This window comes from Podarcis melisellensis (assembly GCF_964234715.1).
Source record: "Podarcis melisellensis genome assembly, chromosome: 3".
NCBI classification, from domain to species: Eukaryota; Metazoa; Chordata; class Lepidosauria; order Squamata; family Lacertidae; genus Podarcis; species Podarcis melisellensis.
Genome location: NC_138530.1, coordinates 87503548 through 87531140, shown reverse-complemented (window position 1 = coordinate 87531140; position 27593 = coordinate 87503548). Strand labels below are relative to the sequence as shown.

General features: G+C 43.6%; 1 protein-coding gene across 5 annotated transcripts in view; it reads right to left on the bottom strand.

Annotated features, from left to right (window-relative positions):
* The window catches only part of EYS (eyes shut homolog), a 567790-nt gene that overhangs the window by 21331 nt on the left and 518866 nt on the right, over window positions 1-27593 (bottom strand). For all 5 annotated transcript variants that reach the window (XM_081905892.1, XM_081905891.1, XM_081905893.1 and 2 more), the window contains 4 exons: window positions 5822-5994; window positions 3313-3495; window positions 1687-1853; window positions 809-953 (listed from right to left, as the gene is read on the bottom strand). In XM_081905892.1, the coding sequence (XP_081762018.1) occupies window positions 809-953; window positions 1687-1853; window positions 3313-3495; window positions 5822-5994 (668 nt within the window). The remainder of the gene's footprint in view (window positions 1-808; window positions 954-1686; window positions 1854-3312; window positions 3496-5821; window positions 5995-27593) is intronic.

The window sequence follows — 27593 nt, the reverse complement described above, 5'->3', positions numbered from 1 at the left end:
GACTTCACCCATTCCTATAGCTCAGGACTGGGAAACCTTTGGCATTCCAGATATTGCTGGAGTCCAAGTCCCATCAGCCCCAGTCTGCTGAAGCCCCACCTGCCCAACTCTTCTACATCACATTAATTCTATAATGCCATCTATGTATATGGTTTTTTGTGTGTGCTGGTTTTGCCCTTTAAAGCCCTATGCGGCCTAGGATCCACGTACCTACGGGACCGTCTCTTCTGGTATGTCCCATGGAGTACCTTAAGGTCCACAAATGACAACATTTTGGAGGTCCCAGGTCGCAAGGTGGTTAGATTGGTCTCAACTAGGGCCAGGGCCTTTTCAGCTCTGGCTCCGACTTAGTAGAATGCTCTATCACAAGAGACTAGAGTCCTGTGGGACTTGACATCTTTCCACAGGGCCTGCAAAACAGAGCTGTTCCGCCTGGCCTTTGGTTTGGACTCAGTCTGACCCTTATGTTTCCCTCCCCTTATGATTTTGATCTATGGGTGACTTTTAACCTGTATTTTAAATTGGTCCCCCCCCATTATGTTTTTACTGTAATTTTACTGGTGTTAGCCACCCTGAGCCCGGCTAATTATTATTATTATTATTAGTGCTTTACAAAGAACAGGCAAGGCTGGCTCCTACTCTAATAAGCTTACAATTTAAAACAGACACAGGGGAACAACCGACAATGGGGCAGATAGAGGTATGGTGTGCGTGTGATAATATGTTTAATGTAAATGTGAAGAGTTGCATCCAACATCAGCCATGCTCAGAGTAAATCAAATGCAATGGAAGTAAAATTGTTAGTTACCTTGAAAGCCGTTCTTAAAATTGGATCCATTTGGTAAGAGTTCTGGGATGTATTCAATGTAACCTCCTACATAGAACTGGCTGAAGACATTGAGCCCAACCAAAGTTCCTGGAGATGTGATGGTTTTGTTTTCATGGTCATCCACCTTTCAGACAAAAGCGGAACAAAACCAAAACCTGTTATTTGTGGAGCAAATTGAGTAGATCTCTTATCTCATCCTTAAGTCCCCACAAGCTTCCAAACATGGAGAAACCACCATTAACGCGTTTTGTATTACAGTCTAAGCTTCAAATCAATGAAGGGTAGAAGGCACTGCTGCAATTGAATAGTAAATATATAAATAAGGTCTTTAAATTTCCAGGGTGGTCATTCAAAGGGCTTTTAGAGGTGTGCAAGTATGTCTGCTAATGTAGCAAGTTGTACCCCTCCCACCCCATTTTCCACTCCAGCAGCCTTATGTATTCTTTCCCAGAGTGCTTTAGAATTTCAAGAGCAATTCGTAAGGGGCAGTGTGTGTGTGTGTGTGTGTGTGTGTGTGTGGTGGGTGGGAGAACTGCTTTTGAAAATGGAGAGGGGCATTCAACAACCTTGTTGTATGAAGTCTTCAGGACACAGTACATAAATATATTTAACTCTTAGGATTCAAGAGTTTTGTTTGTATGGCAAGCTTAATAAAGGTTATATATAGTATCCTGTCTCTTGCACCAAAGGAGCTCATATGTGGGTTCTTCTACTTATATCCTCACAGCAACCTTGTGAGGTAGGTTGGGCTGGGAGGCAGGGACCAGGCTAAAGCCACCGCCAACCACCCCACCCCCAGTGAGCTTCGTGGATGCAAAGAAGAGTTTTCAAAGCATCTCTTCCAAAGGAAGCGTTACCTTCATCCAGCCATCCTGAAGAAATCTGCCAAGACTGACCACGTGAATATGCCTTGTCAGATCTAGCAGCTCACTAATGATAGTGGCTGTTCCAGATCCTAGGTTGTAGCTGTACACCAGGCGGCCGTGGCGCAGGCCTAGCACTAAGAAATCATCACCATTAAGACCTGGAGTAAGAATAACCACAAGGGGATACATTAAGGGAGTGAGTCTTGGGTTACATTACCAAAACAAAATGACAGAATGTAAGAAATGATAGCCTAGATACTAGAGAGGGATTGCGGCTAACACCATCTTCAGGGGAGGCCCTTCCCTCAGTCCTGCCACCCTCACATAGGCCTTCTTGGTGGCAGCTCCCAGCCTTTGGAAATCTCTCCCGAGAGAAGCTAGACTGGCTCCCTCCTTGCTGTCCTTCTGTCGGCAGGTGATAACTTACTTGTTCCAACAGAAACAGCTGTTTTTGAGGAAAGGGCTGGTGCTGTGCTTTTTTTTATTGTAATTATCTGTATGTGATCACACACACACACACTTCCCCACTTCTGCATTATTATTATTATTATTATTTGGAAGGCATATCTATTAAGTTCCAAGCTTTGCTTAATCTAACCGTGTCTTGGCCTCAAATTCTCAGCCACAAAGCTTGCTGACTGTTGTTTTTTATAAACAACAACAACAACAATGTGGGAATAGATTTTGTTCCAGGAAACCTTAGAGGACTAATTTTCTTCTTTCCTCACAGCTGAGAATCAAAGGATAGCAGGTATGTCTCTCTCTCTCTCTCTCTCTCTCTCTCTCTCTCTCTCTCTCTCTCTCTCTCGGAACACACACACACACACACACACACACACACACACACACAGGTGGGGATTACTTCTGAGTACACATATATAGGAATGTGCAGCCGATTGTCACAGTGCAAAGCAAACTGGTCTTCCTAAACTTTCTCATGTTCCTTCCATCTAGTGTTCTGATGCCCCCTGGTGGCTTTACATAGATTAGTATACAGATGAAAGCACTAAGACATTTTCTCTACTTTAGTTCCATACCCAACAACCACATTTTATCATTTGCATGATACCCTATGCAAACCCCTTTCCACAGTTACACAGGAGGCTGCTTTATACTAGGTCAAGCCGTTTATCCATCTTGCTCTGTATTGTCTAGACCAGCCTTTCTCAACCTTGGGTCCCCAGATGTTGTTAGACTACAACTCCTATCCTTCCTGACTGCTTGTCCTGCTAGCCAGGGATGATGGGAGTTGTAGTCCAACCATCTCTGGGGATTCAAGGTTGATAAAGGCTGGTCTAGACACAGGCTACTCTAACTGGTTTCTAACTGGTAAAAGTTCTCCAGGGTGACCAGCATCCAGGGTTGTACAGGTGTGCCTTTGAGACAGAATATCTGCCTTTTCTGAAATTAAGAAGTGACTATAAGGAATTTACCGGTCAAGATCTCAAAATAAACATTATTTTCTATGTAATAAAAGTATAACAAATGCTATGTGCACTTCTGTTAATGGTTCCTGAGGTGCCCAGAAATCAGAATCCATATATCTATATTCCCCCATTTACTTTGTCTTAGCCATTTGAATAACACTCCTTCCCCAGAGAAACACGAATAACTTACCTTGACCCTTCTGACCAGTGAAAAATATCAGGTTGTCTTGCAGTGAAGAGTTGTGGTTTGCTAATTGAAATTTCAGTTGGAATTCATAGTAGAGGCTGATGTTTGGAATCGCTGAATAGGCTAGGAATGAGGTATAGCCAAAGCTATCTGTCCCACTGAAGTTAGGATAGGTAATATTAATAGCTGTTTGAAAAACACAGAAAAGGAAAATGCCGTTGGGGGGAAGCACAGGTGAACAGCAAGCAATGGCCTAGTTCATATATACGTTTTCTTAGCATCCAGAATTGAGAGCTAGGATTGGGTTTTCCACACATTTCTCCTTTGTTTTGGCAGCCAGATTCAGCATATCAACTGCCCCTGATTAGCTTAAGCTACCATTCCCTGCGGTTTGATATCCTGGTTAGTAAACTGAAGTTAAGCCACAGTTCCCCATTTGGCACATAACAGGGAACTATAGGTTAAGGGCCAAATTGATGACACATTACACAAACCCAGACCCTTGTTTGGCAGGTGGGAAGGGGGCTTTAACCCTCTGACCCCTGCTATAAACTTCTCCCCCATAATCAGTGGTGGCTGATGACCACTGAGACTGGTGGTGCAGAAGGCCATGAGTCCAACAGTAGGGGGTGCTAGAGCCAATGGCAGGGAGAGGCACAGCTATTGTCAACTAATTCTAGTTCTGACGCCATCCTTCTCCCTACCGAGTTCCACAAGGGCAACACTGAAACAAAGGAGAAATCTGCTAGCCAATGTGCCACTCCTGGTAGCATGTAAGGAGGCAGGCAAATTAAGAGCAGTCTGAGGTCGATGGGGCAGGGCTGCATTTGCCCTAATGGACCAACTTCCACTGCCCATAGTTGACATGCTCCTCTTTCTTTCCACACCCATATGTCTCTTATGTCTGGCTGAAACCAATTTTGAAGAGGGTTGCCTCTCCAGGTCGAATGTAAACTCCAGGTCTGTACTAAATTGATCTGCTTTAACTCACTACCCTTGCCCTGGTGCCTGCCTCTTCCTTTCTCTCTTCCTTGCTTAACCAAGGCGAGGGAGTAATACTCACTGCAGAATTGCTTATAAGCAATGTCCAGAAAGACAGGGATTCACGGGAGCTACCTGACTTTTGGTTCTCAGCCATCTTGGGCTTGGCCGCATGTGTTTGTAGCAGCATTCAGGAACATCAAAAACCATGGGAACCACATCACCCTGGGTGCTGGTACACATACGTGAAGCACCATCTCCTGGTTGATGCCTGGCACTGCAAGGAGTCCCTCTCCACCACCCTTGTAAGTGTAGGGAAAGAAGTGGGGCTCTCAGTAGGTTAGGGGTCTGATAGGAGGGCTCCAGGCTGACTTAAATGGGTCCCATTTAAAACTGGATGCAATTTCAAATATTCTAAATGAATCCAATTCAACCGAATGAACCAGAGGGAACGTTTGCATTGATTATTTGTTTGTTTATTAAATATATAATGCCCCCACAAAGCCACTTCCGACCTCAGGAGGCCCCCAACACTTGTGCAGAGGTTGGTTCCCAGCCCCGCGCGAACAGGGGAATCCTCTGCCGCGCCATCCCCCTGGCCAGCCAATTGGCTGGCTCAAGGGGTGTGGCTTCCCGCATTTAAGGCAAGCGCAGCAGAGGAGCGTCCTCTTTGCCATTCATCAGCTGGGGAATTTTCCACCCACCCACCCTTTAGGTTTTCCTTTGACCTTGCTATGGACTTCAGTTGGCCGCCGTTAAGGGGCCTGGTAGGAATTTTTCCACTTGGCAAATTGGCACCAGCCATTTGGTTTTTTCGCCTACCTCATAGCAAATCATCACAACTTCTCGGTTTGGCGGTTAGGCATTGGTGGGGGTATTTTGTTATGTAGATGAATGGGGGGGAGGAGCACCATCACCTCCCCCGGTTACTGAAGGGTAGTCCAGTAAAGGATTCCGGGGGGGCGTGGCCCCATCCGAAGCCTATGAAGGCCAGGGCCCAAGGCACACCCCCAAGCGGTGACCCTGGGGGAGTGCCTAGTTGATGTGCAGAGCTCCCCCTGCTGGTGTTAACCCTTCCCGGCTGTAGCCAGATAGTCGATTAGGATCAATGCGTAAGCCAATACCGCTCATCACCGGTAACCAATATAAAGTTGTGGCCAATTTTAGCCCATTAACCTAAATAATGTTGTCTTGTGTCTTTATTTCTACTGGGGGGAGGCGGGAACTCGCCACGCAACCACTGACAGGGGCACAGGATAGAAATGCACAAACTGTTAACCAATTAAAACATCTAAACAACAACAACAATTCTAGTACATAGGCATACTGAGGATTATAGATCCAGTGCACTAAACTGTATGTTCTTGAACATCTGAAAAGTAGGAAACAGAGAGAAGTGATGAAGTCAATTTGCCCGGCAACCAAAAGGCTTTTTTTTTTGTCATTTAACACAAAGACGCTTCAGTCTATCTCTCTCTGTTCTCTCTCTCTCACTGCATTTGACTTGCTAAATTCTGCATTCTTCTCTTACCATCATTACAAAGGATTCCAGTCCTTCCATAGGGACAAAGGCACACGGTGTCTTGGCTGGATTTTGGAAAGCATGTTGCTCCGTTTCCACATGGGTTCTCCTCACAGGTTGAAAGCTGACATAATTTCCCAGAGTAGAGAACAGAGCATTCACAGAACCAGTTCTCTGTATCACTGTTAAAATTTAAAAGAAGAGAAAGGTTACCAAATAGCATTTGTTAAGAAGAGGGACGTAAGAAGGTATCAATTCCCATTCCAGCCAGTGTTCATCGCATGCAGAACCATTTCCATTTGGCTGCAGTTCAGTGTCCAGCAAAGACTACATTATTCAACTCATTTATTCCCTGTGGTGGAATTTTGCATAATTAATTGCGTGATCGATCCCATTATCATTATGTTGTTCCACACCGTTAATTTCAATGCAACAGAAACACAACACAAATTGGGGGGGGGAGGGGGAGGGGAAGTGATAAATTATGTACAGTTTGCAGAGTGAAAACAACAACAGTGAATACTGGTTGCATTTGCTGGATTAATTTCTGTTCCAGATACGGAACGAATAAGCAAATATCAGCAATTTCTGCACCCGTTTCCATTTCCACCAGAATCTGCCTCTGAAAAGGGGAAGTGAAAAGCTTACCCACCTTTCTACCTCATATTGCAGAATATGTCTGTCAAACCTGGTTGTTTGCTTCTGGTTCAGATTTATTCCTAAGCCTGAGCCCCTTGTTCTTAAGCACAAGTCCCTGCTTTATGTTTCATACAATTCAGTTAATAAGATTCAAACCCTTGAAAAATAGTCCCAGCTTTTCCATGCTGCTTATTTCCTCAGGGTGTGTAATCCTCTGAGGGCTTCTGGTCAAATATTCGTTGTGTTGTCTCAGCAAAATGCATGAAACAACTGCTGTGACTTCGAGGCCAAAAGCAAGTGTGAGGGAGAAGAGGGGAATGTAGCTGTAGCTATAGCTACATCTTCAGTTGCATATCAGCCGTAATGGAAGTGATTTTGAATTGGAGCGTCCAAAGGAGTTGCAAACACCCCATACATTTAAAGCACATTACTTCTGCAAAGTGTAGTTTCAAAGGTGTGCTGGGAATTGTAGTTTGGTTAGGGGATAAGCTACAGTTCCCAGGATTATTATTTTTTCTGGGGGGGAAGCCATGTGCTATAAATGCAGAGAGTGGATGATCGTGCTAGTTCTGTGGAACGCTTACTCCACAATAAAATTACTTAAGTGTTTAAGATACTACATGACTCTTGTTTTTGCTGCCACAGAATAACATGGCTGCCTCTCTGGAAATCGAATCACAGCAGTCAACATTCTCCCTGTAACACCATCTGATGTAACCAGATATTATGGCAACCTGGTGTTTTCAGAAGCAGCCAGACAACTCTTTCCTACTTTCTCCTATGCTACGATATCACATTGGGAGTTTCTCTGACACCCACACCACTTGTCTCTCTGTTGTGGGGACAGAGAAACTCACAATGCAATGATGTCTCATCACACGTTGGCCATAGCGATAAGGGAAACAGAGACTGGGGCCTGCACCCTCTCCTTTCTTCCTCTGGTGTGCCAATGAGAATGTCAGAAACATTTGCTTCTGCTTTTAAACCAACCAGAGTTTCCTGTTACAACCAAACTTGGAGAAACTCTGATTAGTACAAACCAGTGCTGTGCAGAACCTTCATTTTTTATTTTACTTTTTGTTGACTATATGAAGCAAGACGGGGAGGAAAGTGAGCATGCATAGAAACAGGGCACAGACAGGAGGGCTGCACTAACCACTTTACTACAGTAGTTGAAGGGTCTGGTGCACATTTCTTTTCACTTAAAACTTTTGGAAAAGCCCAATGCTAGCTTTGTAGCAACATTGTGTGACCACATAATCAAAGCAGAAAGCAACCCCAATCTGGAAGACGCTCTGCAAAGAGCACAGCACTGTTGCAAGCAGGCATGGGGCTTTCTTAGAGTTTTAAGTCCTCTCTGCTCACCCTAAGATAAGCTAGTCTGGTGCCTGCCAAATACCACATAGTGAGCTTCATCACTGAGTGGGTATTCGAACCTTGGTCTTCTTGGTCCTTGTCTGACATTCTAACCACACTAGTGCTATGACTTACATGAGCGAGAGAAGTGAAGGTCATGGCCATTTTCTGTTCCCTAGTATATGGCACCCAAAAGACAGATTACTTCTGAAAATAGATAACGATGAGAAGGTCTTGAAAGTTTCCAAATTTAGCTCTCAAACTGGCTCTGAGAAACAGTGAAAGGCACTATATGTCATGACTCAGGTGGTGAATATTGCCCCATACTATACACATATAAAAGGGACACAGGTGGCGCTGTGGGTTAAAGCCTCAGCGCCTAGGACTTGCTGATCGAAAGGTCAGCGGTTCGAATCCCTGCTGCGGGGTGCGCTCCCGCTGCTCGGTCCCAGCGCCTGCCAACCTAGCAGTTCGAAAGCACCTCCGGGTGCAAGTAGATAAATAGGGACCGCTTACCAGCGGGAAGGTAAACGGCGTTTCCGTGTGCAGTTCTGGCTCGCCAGAGCAGCGATGTCACACTGGCCATGTGACCCGGAAGTGTCTTCAGACAGCGCTGGCCCCTGGCCTCTTAAGTGAGATGGGCGCACAACCCCAGAGTCTGTCAAGACTGGCCCGTACGGGCAGGGGTACCTTTACCTTTACCTTATACACATATAGGACTTGGGTTGAGGGACCGGCACTGGCTGCCTATTAGACTTTGATCTAATTTAAAGGTCCTGCTACTTACAACTCTGGATCAGGTTACCTGAAAGACTGACTCCCTCCCCTTCTCCTTTTAATGCCCTGATAAAAAGGACCCCTGACCATTGGGTCCAGTTGTGGCCGACTCTGGGGTTGCGGTGCTCATCTCCCTTTATTGGCCGAGGGAGCCAGCGTACAGCTTCCGGGTCATGTGGCCAGCATGACTAAGCCACTTCTGGCGAACCAGAGCAGGACACGGAAACGCCATTTACCTTCCCGCCAGAGCAGTGCCCATTTATCTACTTGCACTTTGATGTGCTTTCGAACTGCTAGGTTGGCAGGAGCAGGGACCGAGCAACAGGAGCTCACCCCATCGCGGGGATTCGAACCGCCGACCTTCTGCAAGTCCTAGGCTCTGTGGTTTAACCCACAGTGCCACCCGCGTCCCAACAATGCCCTGATAATGACCATTAAAAAAAAATAGAACCCACTTAGTCTTGTCCCAGCCTGATGATTATCAGCTTGTGCTAGCTTAGTGGCAGGCTTTTTCACTAGAAGCACCAATGCTACAGAACACACACTTCTAAAATACAATAAGACCCATCTGCATTGGCATTCCCCCAGCTTTTGAAGCCACGTCAAGGCATGATCTCTTGACCTGAGTCTCCTGTTTTTAATTGTGTTTAATTACTTCAATGGTATTGCTCTATTGTATATTTTAATAATAGATGTTTCTATTTTAATGTTTGTAAATTTTTTATACTTTCTAAACCACCTTTAAGAAGTGCCATTTTTTCTAGAAAAAGAGGTGCTGGAACTCACCATGAACGCTTCCCTTGTTCTCTTATAATGACAATGGTGCCCACCTGAGAGGTGCTGGAACACAGTTCCAGCGAATTCTGGCTGAAAAAAGCCTTGTTTTGGGGGCCTATTTTAGCCCTGGGCGGGTTGGCTTGATGGGTGGGGCCTGAATCAAGGCCACAGATCAGGCGTAGCTAACATGGTGCCTTCCAGATGTGGTTTTTTTTACCTCCAACTCCAATTACCTGGCCTTTGGCCTCCTAGATAGGACTAATGGGAGTTCTCGTTCAGCAATACCTGGAGGGCACCATGTTGGAAGTCCCTGGTTTAGCTGATAAAAGCTAAGGAAAAGAGTCTTAAAGAGTGTCTGCTACATAGACAATGAAACAAAACACCTAACCAGATAATAAGGAGAAAAAGCTCCAGAGCCATGGAAGCTGTATTTATTAGCAAGAGAAAATGAGTACCCCTTCCTGACACTCCTTGTGCCTAACAGTTCATTAACGTATTTCAAAGGAGCCCACCCACAGTTTCAAGGCGCAGAGAATCTCAGCTGGGAAGCCTTCCAGAATGAATCCGCTTGAATAATGCCTCCAGACAGCTTTTAAAAGAGAAATGGCTATCAGCTGCAATAATACATTTCTTATGAATAGCCTTTTGTGTGTATAGAGGTACTGCTGGAGAGGAGAGCCAGAAAGAGGAATGTAAATGGGTATGCACCACCGAACACCCTGTCTTTTCAATCATTATGATAACTGTGGCATGCCACTCATCTGATCACATGGGCACCAGTCTCTCAATGGCTAGTCATTAAGCGCAGAAATTCATTGGCACTATCCCCGCTGAATGGGATGGCGCGGTGTTTTTGCACAGCTCCCACTCATTTTAATGGGGCTTCTGGTGGGAAACTTCTCAATGGCTTCTGTTGAAAGCATTGCAAGTGGGGGGAAGTAAGCCCCTTTGAACTAAGAGGGCATTGCATCTGATAAATCATTCATGGGATTAGGCTGCAAATATTTATTTCTGCATTTGAAAGTTAAGTTGTGAGCGCTTGGGGAAATAGCTATTCCCTCTCAAAAACAAACACTTGCAGTTCAAATATTCCTTTGCTTTCTTTTCACAGGATGCCATGCTGGGGCTCCTTACTTATTTCCCCCTGATGGTTTTGGTTTTATTTTTATTATTTCCCTTACTCTGTCATAATCGTACGTGCCAAGTGTTACTGCCAGTTACCAAAGAAGGGAGAGGCAAGAAGAAGAAGAAGAGTTTGGATTTGATATCCTGCTTTATCACTACCTGAAGGAGTCTCAAAGTGGCTAACATTCTCCTTTCCCTTCCTCCCCCACAACAAACACTCTGTGAGGTGAGTGGGGCTGAGAGACTTCACAGAAGTGTGACTAGCCCAAGGCCAACCAGCAGCTGCATGTGAAGGAGCGGAGACAGGAACTCGGTTCACCAGATTACGAGTCCACCGCTCTTAATCACTACACCACACCACACTGGCTCTCAGAGAGGGGAGGTGTGGGCATCACGAAAGGAGCATCAGTTGGCACCAGAACTACACCAAGCTCCCTGCACCTGGCCTGTCTCCCCCTCGCTGGATAGGAGCAATGCCCTACCTGTGCCGCCCTGCTGCCCACTACTGGCTGGAATTAGGAATCATGACAGCTTCCGGGTCATGTGGCCAGTATGGCTAAGCCGCTTCTGGTGACCAAGAAGCTGTATGCCGCCTCCCTTGGCCAATAAAGCAAGATGAGTGCCGCGACCCCAGAGTTGGCCACGACTGGACCTAACGGTCAGGGGTCCCTTTACCTTTACCTTTACTACTGAACTGGAGGAATGGGAAGTTCTGTTGCATGCATGGAAGTCTGTGACTGTAGCATACAGCAAGAAAAATGAAGCAAGTTGCAGCATTCTGAACAGAAATACATGGGGACATATGAGAAAGCGGAAGGTCAATTAATAGCACATTGCAAAAGTTCTACTGTTTGAAACTGAAGGTAAAGTACTAAGCAGTAGTTGGAGGTCATGCTGCTACAGATGCAGAAGAAAGCAATTACTCTGTTCCTTCATATTTCCCCTTTTCGGTACATAATCCTTCTCTGTTATTTGGGCTGTCCAGTCTTGTAGGCTGACCTTTTACTTTCCTTGATGATTCAGCTCTGCATTTTGTGTATTTCCTCGGTGATGACTATAAATTATGAAAGTTATAAAAAGCCCCTAAAAGTGTGAAATCTAATGCTATAAAACTCAATGCTGACATTTTTCAAATGTGCAGCAAGTGTGATTTTGAGGGTTTGGAAGCACTGGAAATTAACCTAACCAGATGATATGCCAGATGAAATGGATTCGCAGTGTTAACAGGGGGAGAAAAGCCTGCCTTACAGCCTGACCTTTACCGTTGATACAAAAGGTCACTTGCTCTCCATTTTTCCAAATGGGATGGGGTTAAAGAGACCCTATGGGACTAGACTTTGTTAGATTAGGCATTTAAGACATTAGATTAAATAGGAGCTTGCTCTCTCATCATAACATGGTGAAAGATTCTTCAGAATATGACCTTACTTGATGAGATCATCTCTGTAAGACATGTTAAACTTGGATTTTATCAGAGGGTGCATATTTAGGAAGAAGAGCTCACTGGGCAAAAATGACGCACACATTTCATATAATGATAAAACGGTAGAGTTGCAAGGCACCCCCAAGGATCATCTAGTCCAACCCCCTGAAATGCAGGAATCTCAGCTACAGCATCCATGACAAATGGCCATCCAACCTCTGCTTAAAAACCGCCAAGGAAGGAGAGTCCACAAACTCCTGAGGGAGTCCGTTCCACTACTGAACAGCTCTTACAGTCAGAAAGTTCTTCCTGTGCTTAGTTATAATTTCCTTTCTTGTGACCTCCAAGAACAGGCATGAGAAGGTAAGAAGAGCTCTGCTGAATCAGGCTAAAGACTTACCTCCTCCAGCATTCTGTTCTCACAGTGGCCAAATGGATCCCTATGAGATGGCTCTGAATACCAGCCTCTGGGGAGCACGAGTGGGAGAGTGCTGCTGTGCTCATCTCCTGCCCGTGGACTTTCCATGGGCATCTGGTTGGCCACTGTGCGTTAGCGAAGGAAGGACTAGATGTGTCATTGATCTGAGTTGGCAACAGACACAACAAATACCTGGAGCAATGGACTAAGACAGGCATAGGCAAACTTGGCCCTCCAGCTGTTTTGGGACTACAACTCCCATCATCCCTAGCTAACAGGACCAGTGGTCAGGGATGATGGGAATTGTAGTCCCAAAACATCAGGAGGGCAGAGTTTGCCTTTGCCTGGACTAAGAGAAGGCCATATATGGGAACAGAGGAAGTTTCTGACAGAATGAACACATGCAAAAAACACACGGTATGCATTTGCTAACCTCACACAGTGCTGATAGCTAGCAATGAAGCAAGACAGAGGTACTGTACTGTTAGAATGTAGGAGCCTGTCTTATACCAGACTATTTGTCCATCTAGCCCAATATGATCTACTCTGACTGGCAGTGCAGCCCTTCCCTCCTATATGGTCCACTCTTTAAACTGGAGATGCCAGGATTGAACCTGAGATCTGTATGTGCTCTACCATTGAGCTGTGGTCTCTTTTTTTGCACATATACATTTCTTTTTTCCTACGGTCATCTCTAGAAAGAGATCAGAGTGGGATTAATGTATCTGACCTGGGCAATGATGGTCTCTCTCATACCTTCTTCAAATACTAAAAATACTATCCTCTGCCTCTAGCACAGACCAATGCATTAAATCTAAGTAAAACACAACAGCACATTGGCCAGGAAACTTAACCTTTTCCTGGTTAAAGTAGCTGTCAGCTATAAGATGGACTAGGGCCAAGTGCACGGTGTATTTTTTATATTAATATCATGGATGGTTTATTTGTGGATTAGCATAGCGTGCCGCAGAAGGAGCACTATTTGCTTGCATAAATGTCTAAGGACAGGTAGGATTGGGGGGTTGGGGGGGGGAAGAAGAGAGTTGTTTACTAGACCTTATTAATTTGTTTTCCTCCCCAGAAGCACAGAGAATATGCTCTGATAGGTTTGTAAGTGGAAGTAATTAATATCATGCATTGCATACTGAACAGGTGCCTGCAGCTTTATCATTGTGGAGTTTCCTGGGCCTGCAATTTGTCCCTTCTGCTTACACTGGCAGCCATCCAAAGAAGCAGTTCTCTGTGCAGAAATAAGACTGCATGTGTAGAAAAGGGTGCGTGGAATGTCGTGCGCAGGGACCAGCATACTAAGCTGGTGGCAATACAGGAGAAAACCCGCAGCTCCACACTGAGCAGGGCAAGTTAATCTTTAGCCATGTGGAAACTTGCACACTGCCCATTCCGAAGGCAGGTATAATTATTTACAGGCACCATGTATGGAGTGATGGATCAGTGCAATTATCTTTTCTTTTTAACCAGCAGAAAAGTCAACAAGGGACTTCAAATTCATCTCTTATGTCTAATCTTTTCAAATTTGTCTGACAAAAAAATAAAGGAGGAAACGTAATCAAAATCATGAAAGGACCTGCTGAAAGAAGCGGAAAACAGGTTTCATTGGTTTAATTGTTTTTAAAAGGAAGCATCTTGGCCTAGTTTGAAAGTGCTTCTTCACAAGATGCGTAATTAATTTGTGGAATTTGCTGCTGCAAGATGACTCATGGGAATGGAGAGGCTTGTCTTTCCCTCTGTTAGCGACATTTGGAGGCGCGTGCCAATCCTTTTGAAGCCCAAAGAGCACTTGTCACACACAATAGGGGGGCATGAGCAAACGTAGGGGAACCCCAAAGTTTGCAGAATTTTTAAAAAGCGGAGGAAGTCACTAACAGGGCAACCCTAATGCATTTGTTCCAGGTACTTTGCATTGTGAGGGCTTGCTCCTGAAATGGGGCTTATAAACACTTCGGATGAATGCAAGGGCTGGGTGTTGTAAGTGGCCCTGGAATTACAAGTGTTTGTTAGCGGGAAAGAAGCAGAAAACTGGGGAAGGAGGACACAGTGGGTGGCTGGAACTCTGAACCAGAGTACTTCGCAATGCAAGATTTTCCCGTGATTCGCACTAGTCAGTGGCCATCACTCATGGAAGCTGCAAGGAACCTTCATGAGAGCACTTGATATAAGTTGCTGGAGAGCAATAGTAGAAGAGAGCTGTTGCCTCCATGATTTGCTCATGGACTTGCCCTCCTCTGTATATTGTTTTTCAGTTTTTTTTATAATATCCCACATATTAAACAGAATACAGAATATTTTCATAGTCCTGACTCTTGCACCTTATCTCAGTCTGCAGTGACCATCAGTTGCTTCAGACATATCTTTTTGCCCAGGCTTTCCCTGACCCATAAGGTCAGATTCTGATTTTTTTTTTGTTTGAATTCCTGTTTTTATTCATTTTTAACACTTTACTGGTTTCATGTTGCATTTTTGTTTCAATTAAACTTCAATGATTGTACGCCACTTAAGAGATATTTTGAAATGGTAAATGGTTTATAAATGGTTTTTAAAGAAGTAATAAATAGACAGCGTCTCTTCCCATTTCCTTTTTATGTTATTAAAACCTGCTTTTACCTGTGGGCAGTTTGGCCATTGTAAACCTTTGCTCCAATTCATCAAGGCTCATCTTAAAACCCTAGGTCTTCTTTTATTTTTTAAATTGGAATCAGTTTATAAGAGGGAAAAGATGGAGCTCATAAGATATGTTGTCCGTAGTGTTAAAATGAAAGCCAGCTCTGTTTTTTGAGGACTTGGCTGTAATCCTGTTCTTCTTGCTGCACCCAGATCTTGGTAACAACAATACAGCTAATGAGCCAAGCTCTCCTTTCAGCTATAGCTATGCACCCTACAGACAGGAGTCAATAATATTTGAAACGGAAGCTGCTGGACTGATGGGATCACAGATTTGGCCTGCTTTCTCCTTAATATATGGCGTGCTTTCATTCTTTGTACATGTCGCTTGTGCTTATCAGGGATGGAAAGCTCAACTAGTTCAAACGCTTCCTTGCTACTACCTTCACACAGGGCCAAGAGGTGACTGTCAAAATGAATCCCAATTAGAAGATACCTTAATCTGCACAAGGCGTACCTTCAGGGAGCCTGCGAGTGCACACATAGGAAAAACCAAGGGGGGGGGGAGTTCAAGCTAATATATATCCAATAACCTTTACTCAGGGTCAGCTTTAATCATTTTACGATGATCCCTGCCAGAACAAAATACAAAGGCACACAAACTTTCCCAAAGAACAAGCAAGAAAGCTTAACATGCTTTCCTTTTTTAAAAAAGGACAACAGCAAGTTGGTTTTCCTGCATGTATTGTCATATTCACTTAGCCACTGTAGTCCATACATTGGTAACCTTGAGACTAGATTGCTGCACTGTGCTATAAGGGAGACTGCCCTTGGCCCTGATACGGAATCTCCAGCTGGTGCAGAATGCAGTGGCTGGACTTGGGAGCAAACAGCCAGTAGCCTGTAAGACCTCTGCACTAGCTGCCCATATACTACCAAGATAGGTTTAAAGGTCTTGTGTTGTTACACAAAGCCCTGAACAACTTGGGCCCTTACATCCCAGCTTGATCACTTAGAGCATCCAGAGGAGTGTTGTTAGTTGTGTTACGAAGGCCCGAATGACATCACCTCCCAGGCGTTGAGTATTTAGTGTCACTGGTCCCATGCTGTGGAACACTCTTCCAGTCAAGATGCTTTGAGCCTTCAGACCTTTTTATGCAAACAGAACTATACAGTCTTGAATCATATGCATCTTGAATTGGGGGAGTGGGGACACCATTTGCTATTTCCACAGGCAGACCTTGGGTTGTTCCTCTTGCTTCTTTGCACCTTCTCTACCTGAGCAGCTTGCCACCCAGGGAATTACTAAGTGCCATTAATTTCAGTGGTGCCAAATTCAGCAGAATCCAGTTTTTAAAATCAAGTGTTTCTGCTTAGCTTTGTTGCTAGATGGTGTTGTTCTCTATCATGGCAATTCTCACAAGAATCAGTTTAATCACATCCATTAGCAGATTAAGTTGATAAACATCTAGAAGAGCCCTCCTGTTTTCTTCCCTTAAGTGTCAGCAGCAACACCAGGGTTTTAGATTCAGTGTTAAAATTGGAGGTGTAAATAGCTGCTGCTTTCAAGACTGTGAAATGCATTATTCTTTGAGATAAATATCTGCCATTACATTTCCAAATAGCAAAGCTGAAAGACAAATGAAGCCCGCCACCAAAACATGTGAAGTCTTGCTCAGTATGCCAGTTTAGCTTTCTTACGTTAGACTCATTTCGCTTTGACAAAAGTTCAGCGATATGTAATTCTGTTCTAAAGGCAACATGATTTCGAAAGAATATGAAAATTGCAATATGTGCCAGTTCTTATTTTGTTCTTTGCAGAAGGAGTGATGTTTATAGCTACTTGGATTGCACAACATATTAACATTCAGGCGTTGGGAGGGGGGGAAAAGCAATCTCCTGGGTTTGCAAATCTAGGCCAGTGTTAAAATCCCAGTTATAGCCGAAGGATCTCAAATTGGTTAATAGTGCATTTTCCCCTCTAGTGATATTGAAGTGTAGTGGTTAGAGTTCTGGATTGGGACCAGAGAGACTGAGGTTTACATCTATACTCAGCCATTTCCTTGGAGGAAAGGCAGAATATAAATGTAGTGAATAAAATATATAACTACCCCTAAGATTAATTATAGTCAGTTTCATGTTGCTAATGGCTTGATTACTGATGTCCAATAAATCCACATTAAAAGGATAACTAGAACTGAAATAGAATTATATAACTGAACTGTAAAAAGTCAAAGTACACAAAGACAGGTTTTCACTTAAGTTAGGCCTGCACAACTTCTGGCTCTCCAAGCTATACATAGCTCACCAGCCATATATTTTGACCTACCAAGTACAACACCCATCTCCTTTTTGCAGTCCCAGCAGGCTGTTATTTTACCTGCCACAGCACCATGGCTGGTGGCTTGGGTGGGTGTTACAAGTTGTACAGGCCTGATTTAAGTCCAGTCTCTCATCCAAACTTTTTGAACCTAAATGCCATATTAATGTACCACAGCTCCCAATTTTTCGGCCAGAAGAAGATACAGTGCTTGCGTGGGAGACTTCATGTGCTGGATTTCTAGGGCATTTATAGCTGCAGTGGTGTACATGGTAGTCAGGTATGTAGCTCTGCATATACAATAATAACAGTCCAGTGAGCTGTATACAATGCTTTCAATGTTTTTTCAGATATCATCAACACCACCACCATCCTCTGTAAGAACACTGAAGGGAATGAAAATCCCATTGGTTGCACCAGAGATGTAAGAGGGCCTTAAGTGTTTGGATGCTGAGAAATCACACCAATGTGATGGATACCCTGGGATATCCAAGGCCTAGTTATCTCTATGGCAAAATTAGGTGTTCTGGTTTTGGTGTTCCATTGTGCCAGAAGCAGCTTAGTCATGCTGGCCACATGAACTGGAAAAACTGTCTGCAGACAAATGCCGGCTCCCTCGCCCTGTAAAGCGAGATGAGAGCCGCAACCCCAGAGTCGTCTGTGACTGGACTTAACTGTCAGGGGTCCTTTACCTTTTTAATTCATCATCTCAGAACTGTGAGACATCAATCGGTTGTGTAACAACAACAACAACAATTTATGCCCCACCCATCTGACTGGGTTGCCTCAGCTACTCTGGGTTGCTTCCAAGACATGCTTCAGATGTCTTCAGACAGTCATGTAATTGGTTGTCTCTTTGACATCTGATAGAAAGGTGTTCCACAGACTGAGAAGACCCTCTGCCTGGTTCCTTGTAACTTCACTTCTTGCAGTAAGGGAACCCTGTCAGAAGGCCCTTGGAGCTAGACCTGGTATAGACCAGGCCTCAAGAAATAAGAGAACATTCAGAAAGGGAAGGATAGAGGAAAGGAAAGCGCTGAAAGGAAAATATGGAACATTTCCCCATGAAAATCTATGAAAGAAGCCTAGGTAAGAAGACCAGATTAGAAGGACCAAAGGTTTCTCATACTGGCAAAACAGAGCCTCCTCACAAGGATCTCATTATAAGGCAGGAAGGCATACATGGGGCATACATGAGGTCATAGTACAGGAAATGCAGACCCAAGATGTTTGTGTTCTAAAAAATGAGGTGACTTTTCTTTGGAACAATAAATTGTTTCCTCAGGGTTAAAAATATTCTAGGGAAGGAATTGTTCCAACAAAAGGCATTGCAGCTACACTACAGCCTACAAATTGCTCCCTAAGTCCTATTTACAGAACGGTTGTAAGAACTCAAAGCGTGCAGAGCAGAGCATATTACAAATGTCTAGTGAGTGCTGTTTGTTATAAGGGTGCATTGAGCTACTTCGAGTTTTGCTATCAGTAGACGAAGCAAATGTTAAAGTTCTAGGCAGCCTAGTCAAGTGGCTTCATCCATCAGGTTTCAAAATTGTTTTATGACAATTTGTAATGTTTATGGTTCTGGCAACTGCCTCTAATGTAAACGCTGTAGCCATAAGGATAAAATAATGCCCTCGCACTAATACAGTAAATCAAAACTACACATGGAGTTTAGCTCTTAGATTTTTGCTCCTTTCATTTAAAGATATCTTAATGGACTCTACTGCAATAAGCCACTGTACATTTGCAATAATGTATTGTTGATTTTTAACACAAGCTCAAAGGCTTTATTGAAATAATATTATACAGTATTACTGTATATGCTTTAAAACAATGGTGTAATGTAAGTTAGAAGCAACATAATAATCTGCAGGATGTTAACATTATACTACTATTATACGGTAAATTGCCTGGTTTGTTTTTCTTCTTCTTACATTATATTATATCATCCAAACAGTTCTCCGCCAGGGCAATATAATAATAATGTAAAAATCTGAGCATTCTCCCTCTCTCTTACACACTGACCACAGATGTAATGAAGTACCAGTTTATTATTTATTTTCAATGCAGAGTTTATTCTTTACATAAGCAGCGACCAAGGATAATGGCTCTGCATGACAATCTCTTTTTAATATGATTTTTCCTCCTGCAATATACATTAAGAGCTAGCTAAAGCTTTGCTCTGAGCCAGAGTAGTGGAGTGGTTAATGACTTGGATTAGGACCTTGGAGACATGGGTTCAAATCCCCACTCAATAATAAAAGTCAATGGGTGACTCTGAGGCAGTCAATTTCTCTTGGGCAAACCTAACTCACATGGTTGCTATGAGGATAAAATGAGGAGCAGAATGTGTCTGCCACAATGAGCTCATTGGAGGAAAGGTACAGATATTAATGGAATAAATAACTCAGTTGAAAAACTTATGCTTTACTGTAGAACTCAGATTCAAGCACCTTTTCATGCAACAAAACAGTCCAGTTTTGCCACCAAGATTACCCTCAAAGGGGAGCCTCAGCCAAAGCTTCCTGGTAAGCACATTAGTATGACATGTAGTTTCAAGCACTATTGCCACATTCACATTTACAGTTTTAGGTGTAATATCCAAGTATTATAAGGCTTACACCTAAAAATATACTTACACCGTGAGTGTAACTGGAATCCAGTGTCCATTGTTGTTTGATTTACGCTGCATAGACGAGAAGCTAAACTGCTAGCTTTCTGAAAGCATCCACTCCCTCTCAGACAGTGTGCAAGAGATAACCTAAAATCAATGTCTTGCCACTAGAGGCTGTTGCAACCAGAACCTTGGACAGCACCACCCCAGATGGACTGAAGACTGAAAATGATTCCTATTAATATTTTGCTGTTTGGAAAACCAGCAACCAGTGAGGAAAAATATTGGATTCAGAATAGACATGCCTCTTAATGTAGTACAATCCCAAGAATAAGAGCTGTCTACAAAAGAAAATACAGGTGTCAGTTCTTAAGAGAAGAAGAAGAGTTTGGATTTGATATCCCGCCTTTCACTCCCTTTCAGGAGTCTCAAAGCGGCTAACATTCTCCTTTCCCTTCCTCCCCCACAACAAATACTCTGTGAGGTGAGTGGGGCTGAGAGACTTCACAGAAGTGTGACTAGCCCAAGGTCACCCAGCAGCTGCATGTGGAGGAGCGGAGACGCGAACCCGGTTCCCCAGATTACTACCGCTCTTAACCCCTACACCACACTGGCTCCTGCCAGTGATCCTCAAAGAGATCCTCAAAGCAGCACCCAAGCTGCTATGGACCTGCATTTCTAACACAGCACCCCCCTCCGTCTCCATCACGGCATATCATTTTTTAAATCTGAGGAGAGTTGCAAAACTAGTTTTCATATACAGTGGAACCTCAGGTTACGTACCGTCCTCCTTACAAATGCTTCGGGTAACGAGCTCCACTAAGCAGGAAGTAGATGCCCCTACTTGCAGACTTTGCCCTGCGATGTGAGTGGAAATTGTGTGCCGGTGGCACGGCAGCAGTGAGAGGCCCCATTAGCGAAAGCGTGCCTCATGTTAAGAACAGTTTCAGGTTAAGAACGGACCTCCGGAACGAATTAAGTTCATAACCAGAGGTGCCATTGTAGTATAGTATGTGTGTCAGGGGGAAGGTCAATTTCTTTTTAAAGTCCCACCCCCCAAAAAACCCCACCAGCATTTTAGTAAACATCTGTCGATCTCTATCCAAGATGTTTTGCCTAATTTACACATTTTTACTAGCAAATTTTCTGCAATATAATGTGTTTTTACTGTATTATTATTATTTGGACACTTTCCCCTAATATAATGTACACATTTGGTTGGAAGAATGCCACACAAAACGAGCAGCGTGAATTTCAAAGGAAGTATGAATTACATAGGCTCATATTAGGTAGGCTCAAACCAAACCACATTTTGCTGCCATCCTTAGCTAGAGAAGAAGCCTGGACCTGTTCACCATGAATGAAGGAGGCTTTAGAAGGGGCTTACCTATCTTTGGAAAAAGCTTGGACATAAAACTGGGCAGAAAAAGAGGAGTGGTATGATCCAGTGTATTCTAGCTGGCAGACTGGTGTTCCTTTCCTTTTTCAGATACACATTCCATTTGATTTCCCTGTTGGCCTCTTGCTATTGATCAGATTCCCAAAGTGACTGGCATTTATACCAAAGTGCACTAGATGGCAGCAAAACCCACATATACCTTCAACCATCAAGTTAAAGCACAGATGGAGATTTTGTTTGACAGATCTGTGGGACTATGTGGGAAGAAAAACTCAGTGACATAAAATTCTGTTCTTCCATTTACATTGTGGTGGTTGGCGGAAAAGTCTCCCCCCTTTTACTTTTAAATGTGGAGCCTGCCAATTATTCTAGGGAAATATTTCCACGGCAGCCTGCCACCAGGCCTGGATTGCTCCAGTATCTCCTCTGATAGCTTAGGTGTAATTACAGGGGCAGAGGGAATCAAATGTAGTTTCTTTTCCTAACTCATGAAAGCTCTCAAGATCAGTGGGGGGAAATGCAATAACGCCACTAATGGCGCTAAAAAGTGTTTTTTTCCTCTTGAAGTCACTTGACAGGGTTTTATGTTGAGTGAACAGATGTGAGAGTAGGGTACAAGAAAACATAATCAGGACTGCCTTAGGGTAGTGCAATGAGTGCATTTGAAGCAGATTCCCCAGCTGTCCTTCTGAAACGGCGTGGCCAAGAGCTGATGGTGAAAAGCTATCAAAGATGATCTTGTGGACGCTGAGCTTGCCTCAGGTTCTCCACTGTCCCTGCTCCCTCGGACAGCTGGTAGGTCTAAGCTTAGTGACTTAGACCGTCTCCCTCATTTATAGCCTTCACCTTCCTGCCTTCCACAGTCCTGAAGAGTGTGACCGTATTCCTGCCAGGCTTCTTATGCTAATGCAGCTTTGTGAACCACCCAGTCCACACTGCCCCAACATGTGACACAGTCTGCCCCATGAATAGGTAGGGGTCAGAGATGGAACCAGGTGATATGAACTAGGGGGGAACGGATGTCCCCTGAATGTGCATCTGTCCATAAAATAAAATTGCCACCTATACATGCCATTTGACAAGAGATTAAATGATGGCAGCAATAAAGAAAAGCATTTTGTAACCCAGTTAATCCATCGATTCTTATTCTGCATGGCATGCTATTCATATGAATAGAGCAGAATTCTGCATTGATGTTTGAATATGAAGATGAGAAATCTCTCCGTTTCCCATATTTCCTTCAGTTAAATTGTGGACTGTGAAAGGGAGGAAGGAAGGAAGGAAGGAAGGAAGGAAGGAAGGAAGGAAGGAAGGAAGGTAGGTAGGTTGAGAACAGAAACCTTGAGCTCACCAAGGCAGTTGCCATAGTCCTGGAATGGCATGAATCAAAAGTTGGCATACAGCTGAATAATCTCTTGATTTCATTCATGTGGCCTAATTTCAAGCATAAATGAAGCTAATGGATTAAGGACAGGGCTAATGAGGAGTTGAACTGCTCTCATTGAGCTAGACAGAGAGGCAAGGACATTGGAAATGAAGTCGTGATATCCATTTCCAGAGTTTTCCTTTGGCTCCCCATATGTGACTGAAGTAGATTGAAATGAATCACCCTTTTTTGTGTGTGTGTGTCAAACAGAAAACCTGAATGTTAGACAAGCAATGGAAATGTACCACTGAAGTAATGAACCATAAGAACAAGAGCTGGTTTTTACTAAAATTTCCCAAGTGGTGTAAAATTATTCATGGGGGACAAAGAATTCTCATTACCTCTTAAATACCAATAAAAATCCTCAAGCCAGGCTTATTATTGCAGAACTTCTTATTAAAGGAACGGGCCATGCCTCTCTACAATTCTTCTTCAGTTTAAGCTGATTCCATTCCTCTAGATTCACTGTGGACACATAGCTGAGTCTGGGAGATAATGGACCCTGCTAAGCTAAGGAGCTGGCCCTTTGGAGTGTGGGAGTGGAATGATTGCTATATGAAAACAGCAAAGCTGTCTGTAACTGTACGAGTGCATGTCTGGAATGATAAAAGTAGCTGGGAGGCTTTGAGCTCACTATCTGCTGCTTGAGACACCAAGAAGGATTCCAGAATACCTGTTTCCCCAGCTTGTAAATCCCCAAGGCATCCCAAGATGATCTGAACCCACTTCTGAGATTTGATCTGCAATGGCTTTGCATTGGTGCCAGTCTTCCTTGCTTTGCCTTCCCCTCTAACAGACTTACCAAGTTGTTAGACAGTGGTGGAAGATGAGCAAGAGAGGACTATCTCTTGGGTGTTTTTGCCAAAACTCTGACCATTCATGCCTGCAGTACAGGCTCAGAACCAACACTACAAAACAAACCGTGGGAACCTTACTTTCTCTGTGCTCATTTCTTGAGGAAGAATAAAACTAAATTCCCTGTTGGCTACAGAGTTCCTGTTGGCTACAGAGGCTTGAAGTTTAACCAAGGGGCCTTCATTTCAGACAATCTATGGGGAAAATGTGGAGAAGGGGATGAGGAAAGCTGGCATTTGGGAAGGTTAGTACTGGCAGAGAAGCCTTCCTAGGCGGAATTTTTTTAGCTGGAAAGCAACAGCAGCAGCAACCCCCCCCCCCAGTGTTTTCTCAGATAGTTCTTCACAAAAAAGCTGATAAAAAGTGAATTACAAGAAAAATAATTGTCACAAGAAGAAGCCTGAAGCTGAGGGGAGGCAACACTGTATGCCACCCTAAATGCCTTGGGAAGGGTGATGTCATGGACTGGCTGGACACAGAGGAGTCGTGGGGGAAACTAGCTGAGGAACTGCTGGGGCAAGAAGGCTCAGGGCCTGAGGATTGGTGGTGGGACAATGAGTGGTTAAAGGAAGAAGGAGGAGAAGATTTGGAGGTGGTGGTGTTGGAAGCTGAAGAGGTAACAGGGTTTAGTGAGAAGTGAAAAGGGAGAGTCTGTGGCAGAGAGAATTGCAGAAGCAGAAGCAGGAGAGGAGGCCAAGAGGCAGAGGTGAAGAAGTCAAGATGTCCTCCTGCTGTGACAAGCTCTCCTCCCTCAGGACCAAGAGAGGTATGAAGTGGGAAGAGCAAAGGCAGCCACGCAAGCGTAGTCTCAGATTGCTTGGGAAAGACCTGGGAGAGCAGGAAACTTAGGCAGCTGTGGGAAGGCAGGGACCTTCTGTCTCTGCAACTGCCTCATAGGGGCAAGACCTATTGACGAAGAGTTGTGGTGCTCATTAGGCTTGACACTCCTGAGCAGATCCTGATTTTTCTAATAAAGAATTAACTTCAGTTACTTCAAGCTGTGTATCTTGCCTCCCCCCACTGCATCCATAATCATATACACTCCAGGAACCCTGTCCTATTTCAATAAGAGTTTTGGCAATGCCTGCACCACCTTTCAAGTGTTTGCATTCTCCTCCGCTATCACTGTCTCAATTCAGTGAAAATGGAATATACTTGAAGTGCTGCTGGCAAAAATATTTATATCTGATGTTCAATAGCATGCCCCTCTTAAAAATGAACTATCACTCACAAACCTCTTCTTATATGAAATAAGGCTTTGTGTTTCCCCATTGCGATGATATTCCAAGGCCTCTTTAATAGAGTATTACTTTTTCTCATAGTCCCGAGTCTTTCTCTATTGAGAAATAACAAATAACTGCATGACCCCCCCCCAAAAAAACACACACCCCATGCACACACTTTTTAGGACAAACAATGTGCATCAAGGAAATAATTATTTCCTGTCATGATTCAACTCATAAGGTGAACTTGAAGCAAATGATTTCTCCATGAATTTTGACACATGGCACACATGGATAATTTATTAAATTTATGATGCCTACTCAGGATATAGCTTATTCTATAATATGTATAAGAAGCAAATGTATTTAGCAACATTAATATAGGCTATTAGACCTTAAATGTCTCCTTAAAAGGCTAATTTCCAAAGTTATCTTCTTTCCCCAGTATAGAAAAAAGGCTACACACATGGTAAGTTAAAAAATGGTTTACTTACAAACTCTTCAAAGGTCAGATTCATGTGCTTTCCCATACGTTAGTCAGAAAAGTTGCAAAGGCACTAAAACTTAGCTTAGTTACAAAGTGATAAAAGCTCCTAGATTATTGGTATAGGAACTCAAGAGTGGCTGATGAAAGCCGTGCTGTTGAGCTGGAGCGATCAGCTCAAACCTCTTCATATGCTGAGTTTCTCAGAAAGACTGGGGGTGAAAAATAAACTTGATTACCTATTTCCTCTCAAGTTAAGAGGAAGTGACCTAGTTAAGCCTAGCAGGACATCTTACTCTCTGTTTTTAACTCCTTTGTGCACTAATTAGACTTAAGCATGTTGGTTACATGAGACTGCTTATCCTACAAAATCATGGTTCTTAGTAGGGCTGGATTAAGCTACCTGTTTCTGTTTCTCTCAGTTTTCCAATCTTAAATGCAGCTTTCCACATTTCTGCAGCAATTAGTATCCTATCACCCCCCTCAAAAAAACCCACATCATCATTTTAGTATGAATTTCTCCAAAGAGCCAAATATTACCTTTTTATAATTTTTATTAAAGATTTTCATGGGTTACAAAAGTATGTGCATTGTCTTTTTTTCCAGGTCATGGAATCATTTCTACTGATCAGTTACATTCAATGTGGGGCATTAATTTTGTATACAGTATAAGGTTGGGGGAGATGAAAGGGGGAGAGGGTGAACCTTACATACTGTGTGGGGTTTTTGCATCAGTATTACTTGGCAGTGAGAGAGATTGGTGGGGGCAGAGAATGGTTGATTGTCTTTCATTGATAAGATTTGTTTGTGGGGGGGAAGGATTGTTGGGTCAAGTTAGCCATATTGATTTGTATGCTGAAATTTTGCTTAATATATGGAGAACGGCATCATAAAATCTGGAGAACTGCAGAATTTGAAGGTTAGCTGTGTTTTGCTTCGCATATCCGTTCAAGAAGTGCGAATCGGGCAGTTTCTCATTAAAATAAAAAAGTTGCACCCCCCGGCACCCCAAGTAAGCAAGTTCACAGTCAAACTCGACAGGTCAGAATGGGATCAGCGTGTTGCCTTCAAGTACAGGGCCAGTGAGTTATTTAAAATGTTGTAGTGAAAATGGAATCGGAGGAAGTGAGCTGCTTCTAATCTGATTTCCACATTATTATTTTTTGGGCAAGCTTTACTCTCAGACAATATAGCCTCCGCAATCAAAATGATAAAAACACAAACATGCACGCACTCACTCACATAAGCAGTGATCAACAGACTGTAAGAAGCTGCCATCTGCAGGGCCTCAAGTCAAGCGCTAACTTTCTGTAACGTTTGATTGCTAACACGCCAGAGCTACTGTGTCCTCAGGAGGAATCAGCAACTAATAAAAATTGACTGTCCTTCCCTCTGTGCAGTAGCTGGAATCGCACCTCCAGTTAGAACTTGTCATCTAGCATATATGTTTTCGGTCCTTTCTTATTCAGCTGCAGTCTCTCACCAGATGGTACCACACAACCAGCATTCCTTATTGGCAGTAAACAAGAAGATCTTGGGTCAAAGTTAATAGCAGTCGCAGAATTGAGGGACTTGTTAGTGGCTGGAAGCTGACTCAACTAGGAAGCATCAGGGACCATGTGCTCTATGGGTGGGGAAGGACATGCAGGAGAAGAGCCCAGAAATGGTAGTTGGTAGAGCATGAGACTCTTAATCTCAGGGTTGTGGGTTCGAGCCCCACATTGGGCAAGAAATTCTGCATTGCAGGGGGTTGGACTAGATGACCCTCGTGGTCATCTTCCAACTCTATGATTCTATGACTCCTACTAAGGGTCTGACTTGTTCTCTTTTTATTGTGCAATGTCTGAAAATTAGCCAAACTTACCCCTTTCTAAGAGAGCAGTTTGAAATCTGAACTATTGTGCCGCCGTTGATGAAGAATGGAGGAAGGGCTAAACTGCAGAGGGAACTGTTCTGAGATCTACAGATCTACGGATGATGGGTGGCATACCAGTTAGATAAATGATAAGAATAATAGCTATGGTTAGGCTCTGCCTCTATTGTCAGAGCTCAAGAGCAAAAAAACGAAGATCATGGCCATGCAGATCATGCAGATGGTGTCAGCAGTCACGAAATTAAAAGACGCCTGCTTCTTGGGAGAAAGGCAATGACAAACCTAGAGAGCATCTTAAAAAGCAGAGACATCACCTTGCCAACAAAGATCCGTATAGTAAAAGCTATGGTTTTCCCAGTAGTGATGTATGGAAGTGAGAGCTGGACCATAAAGAAGGCTGATTGCCGAAGAATTGATGCTGTTGAATTACGGTGCTGGAGGAGACTCTTGAGA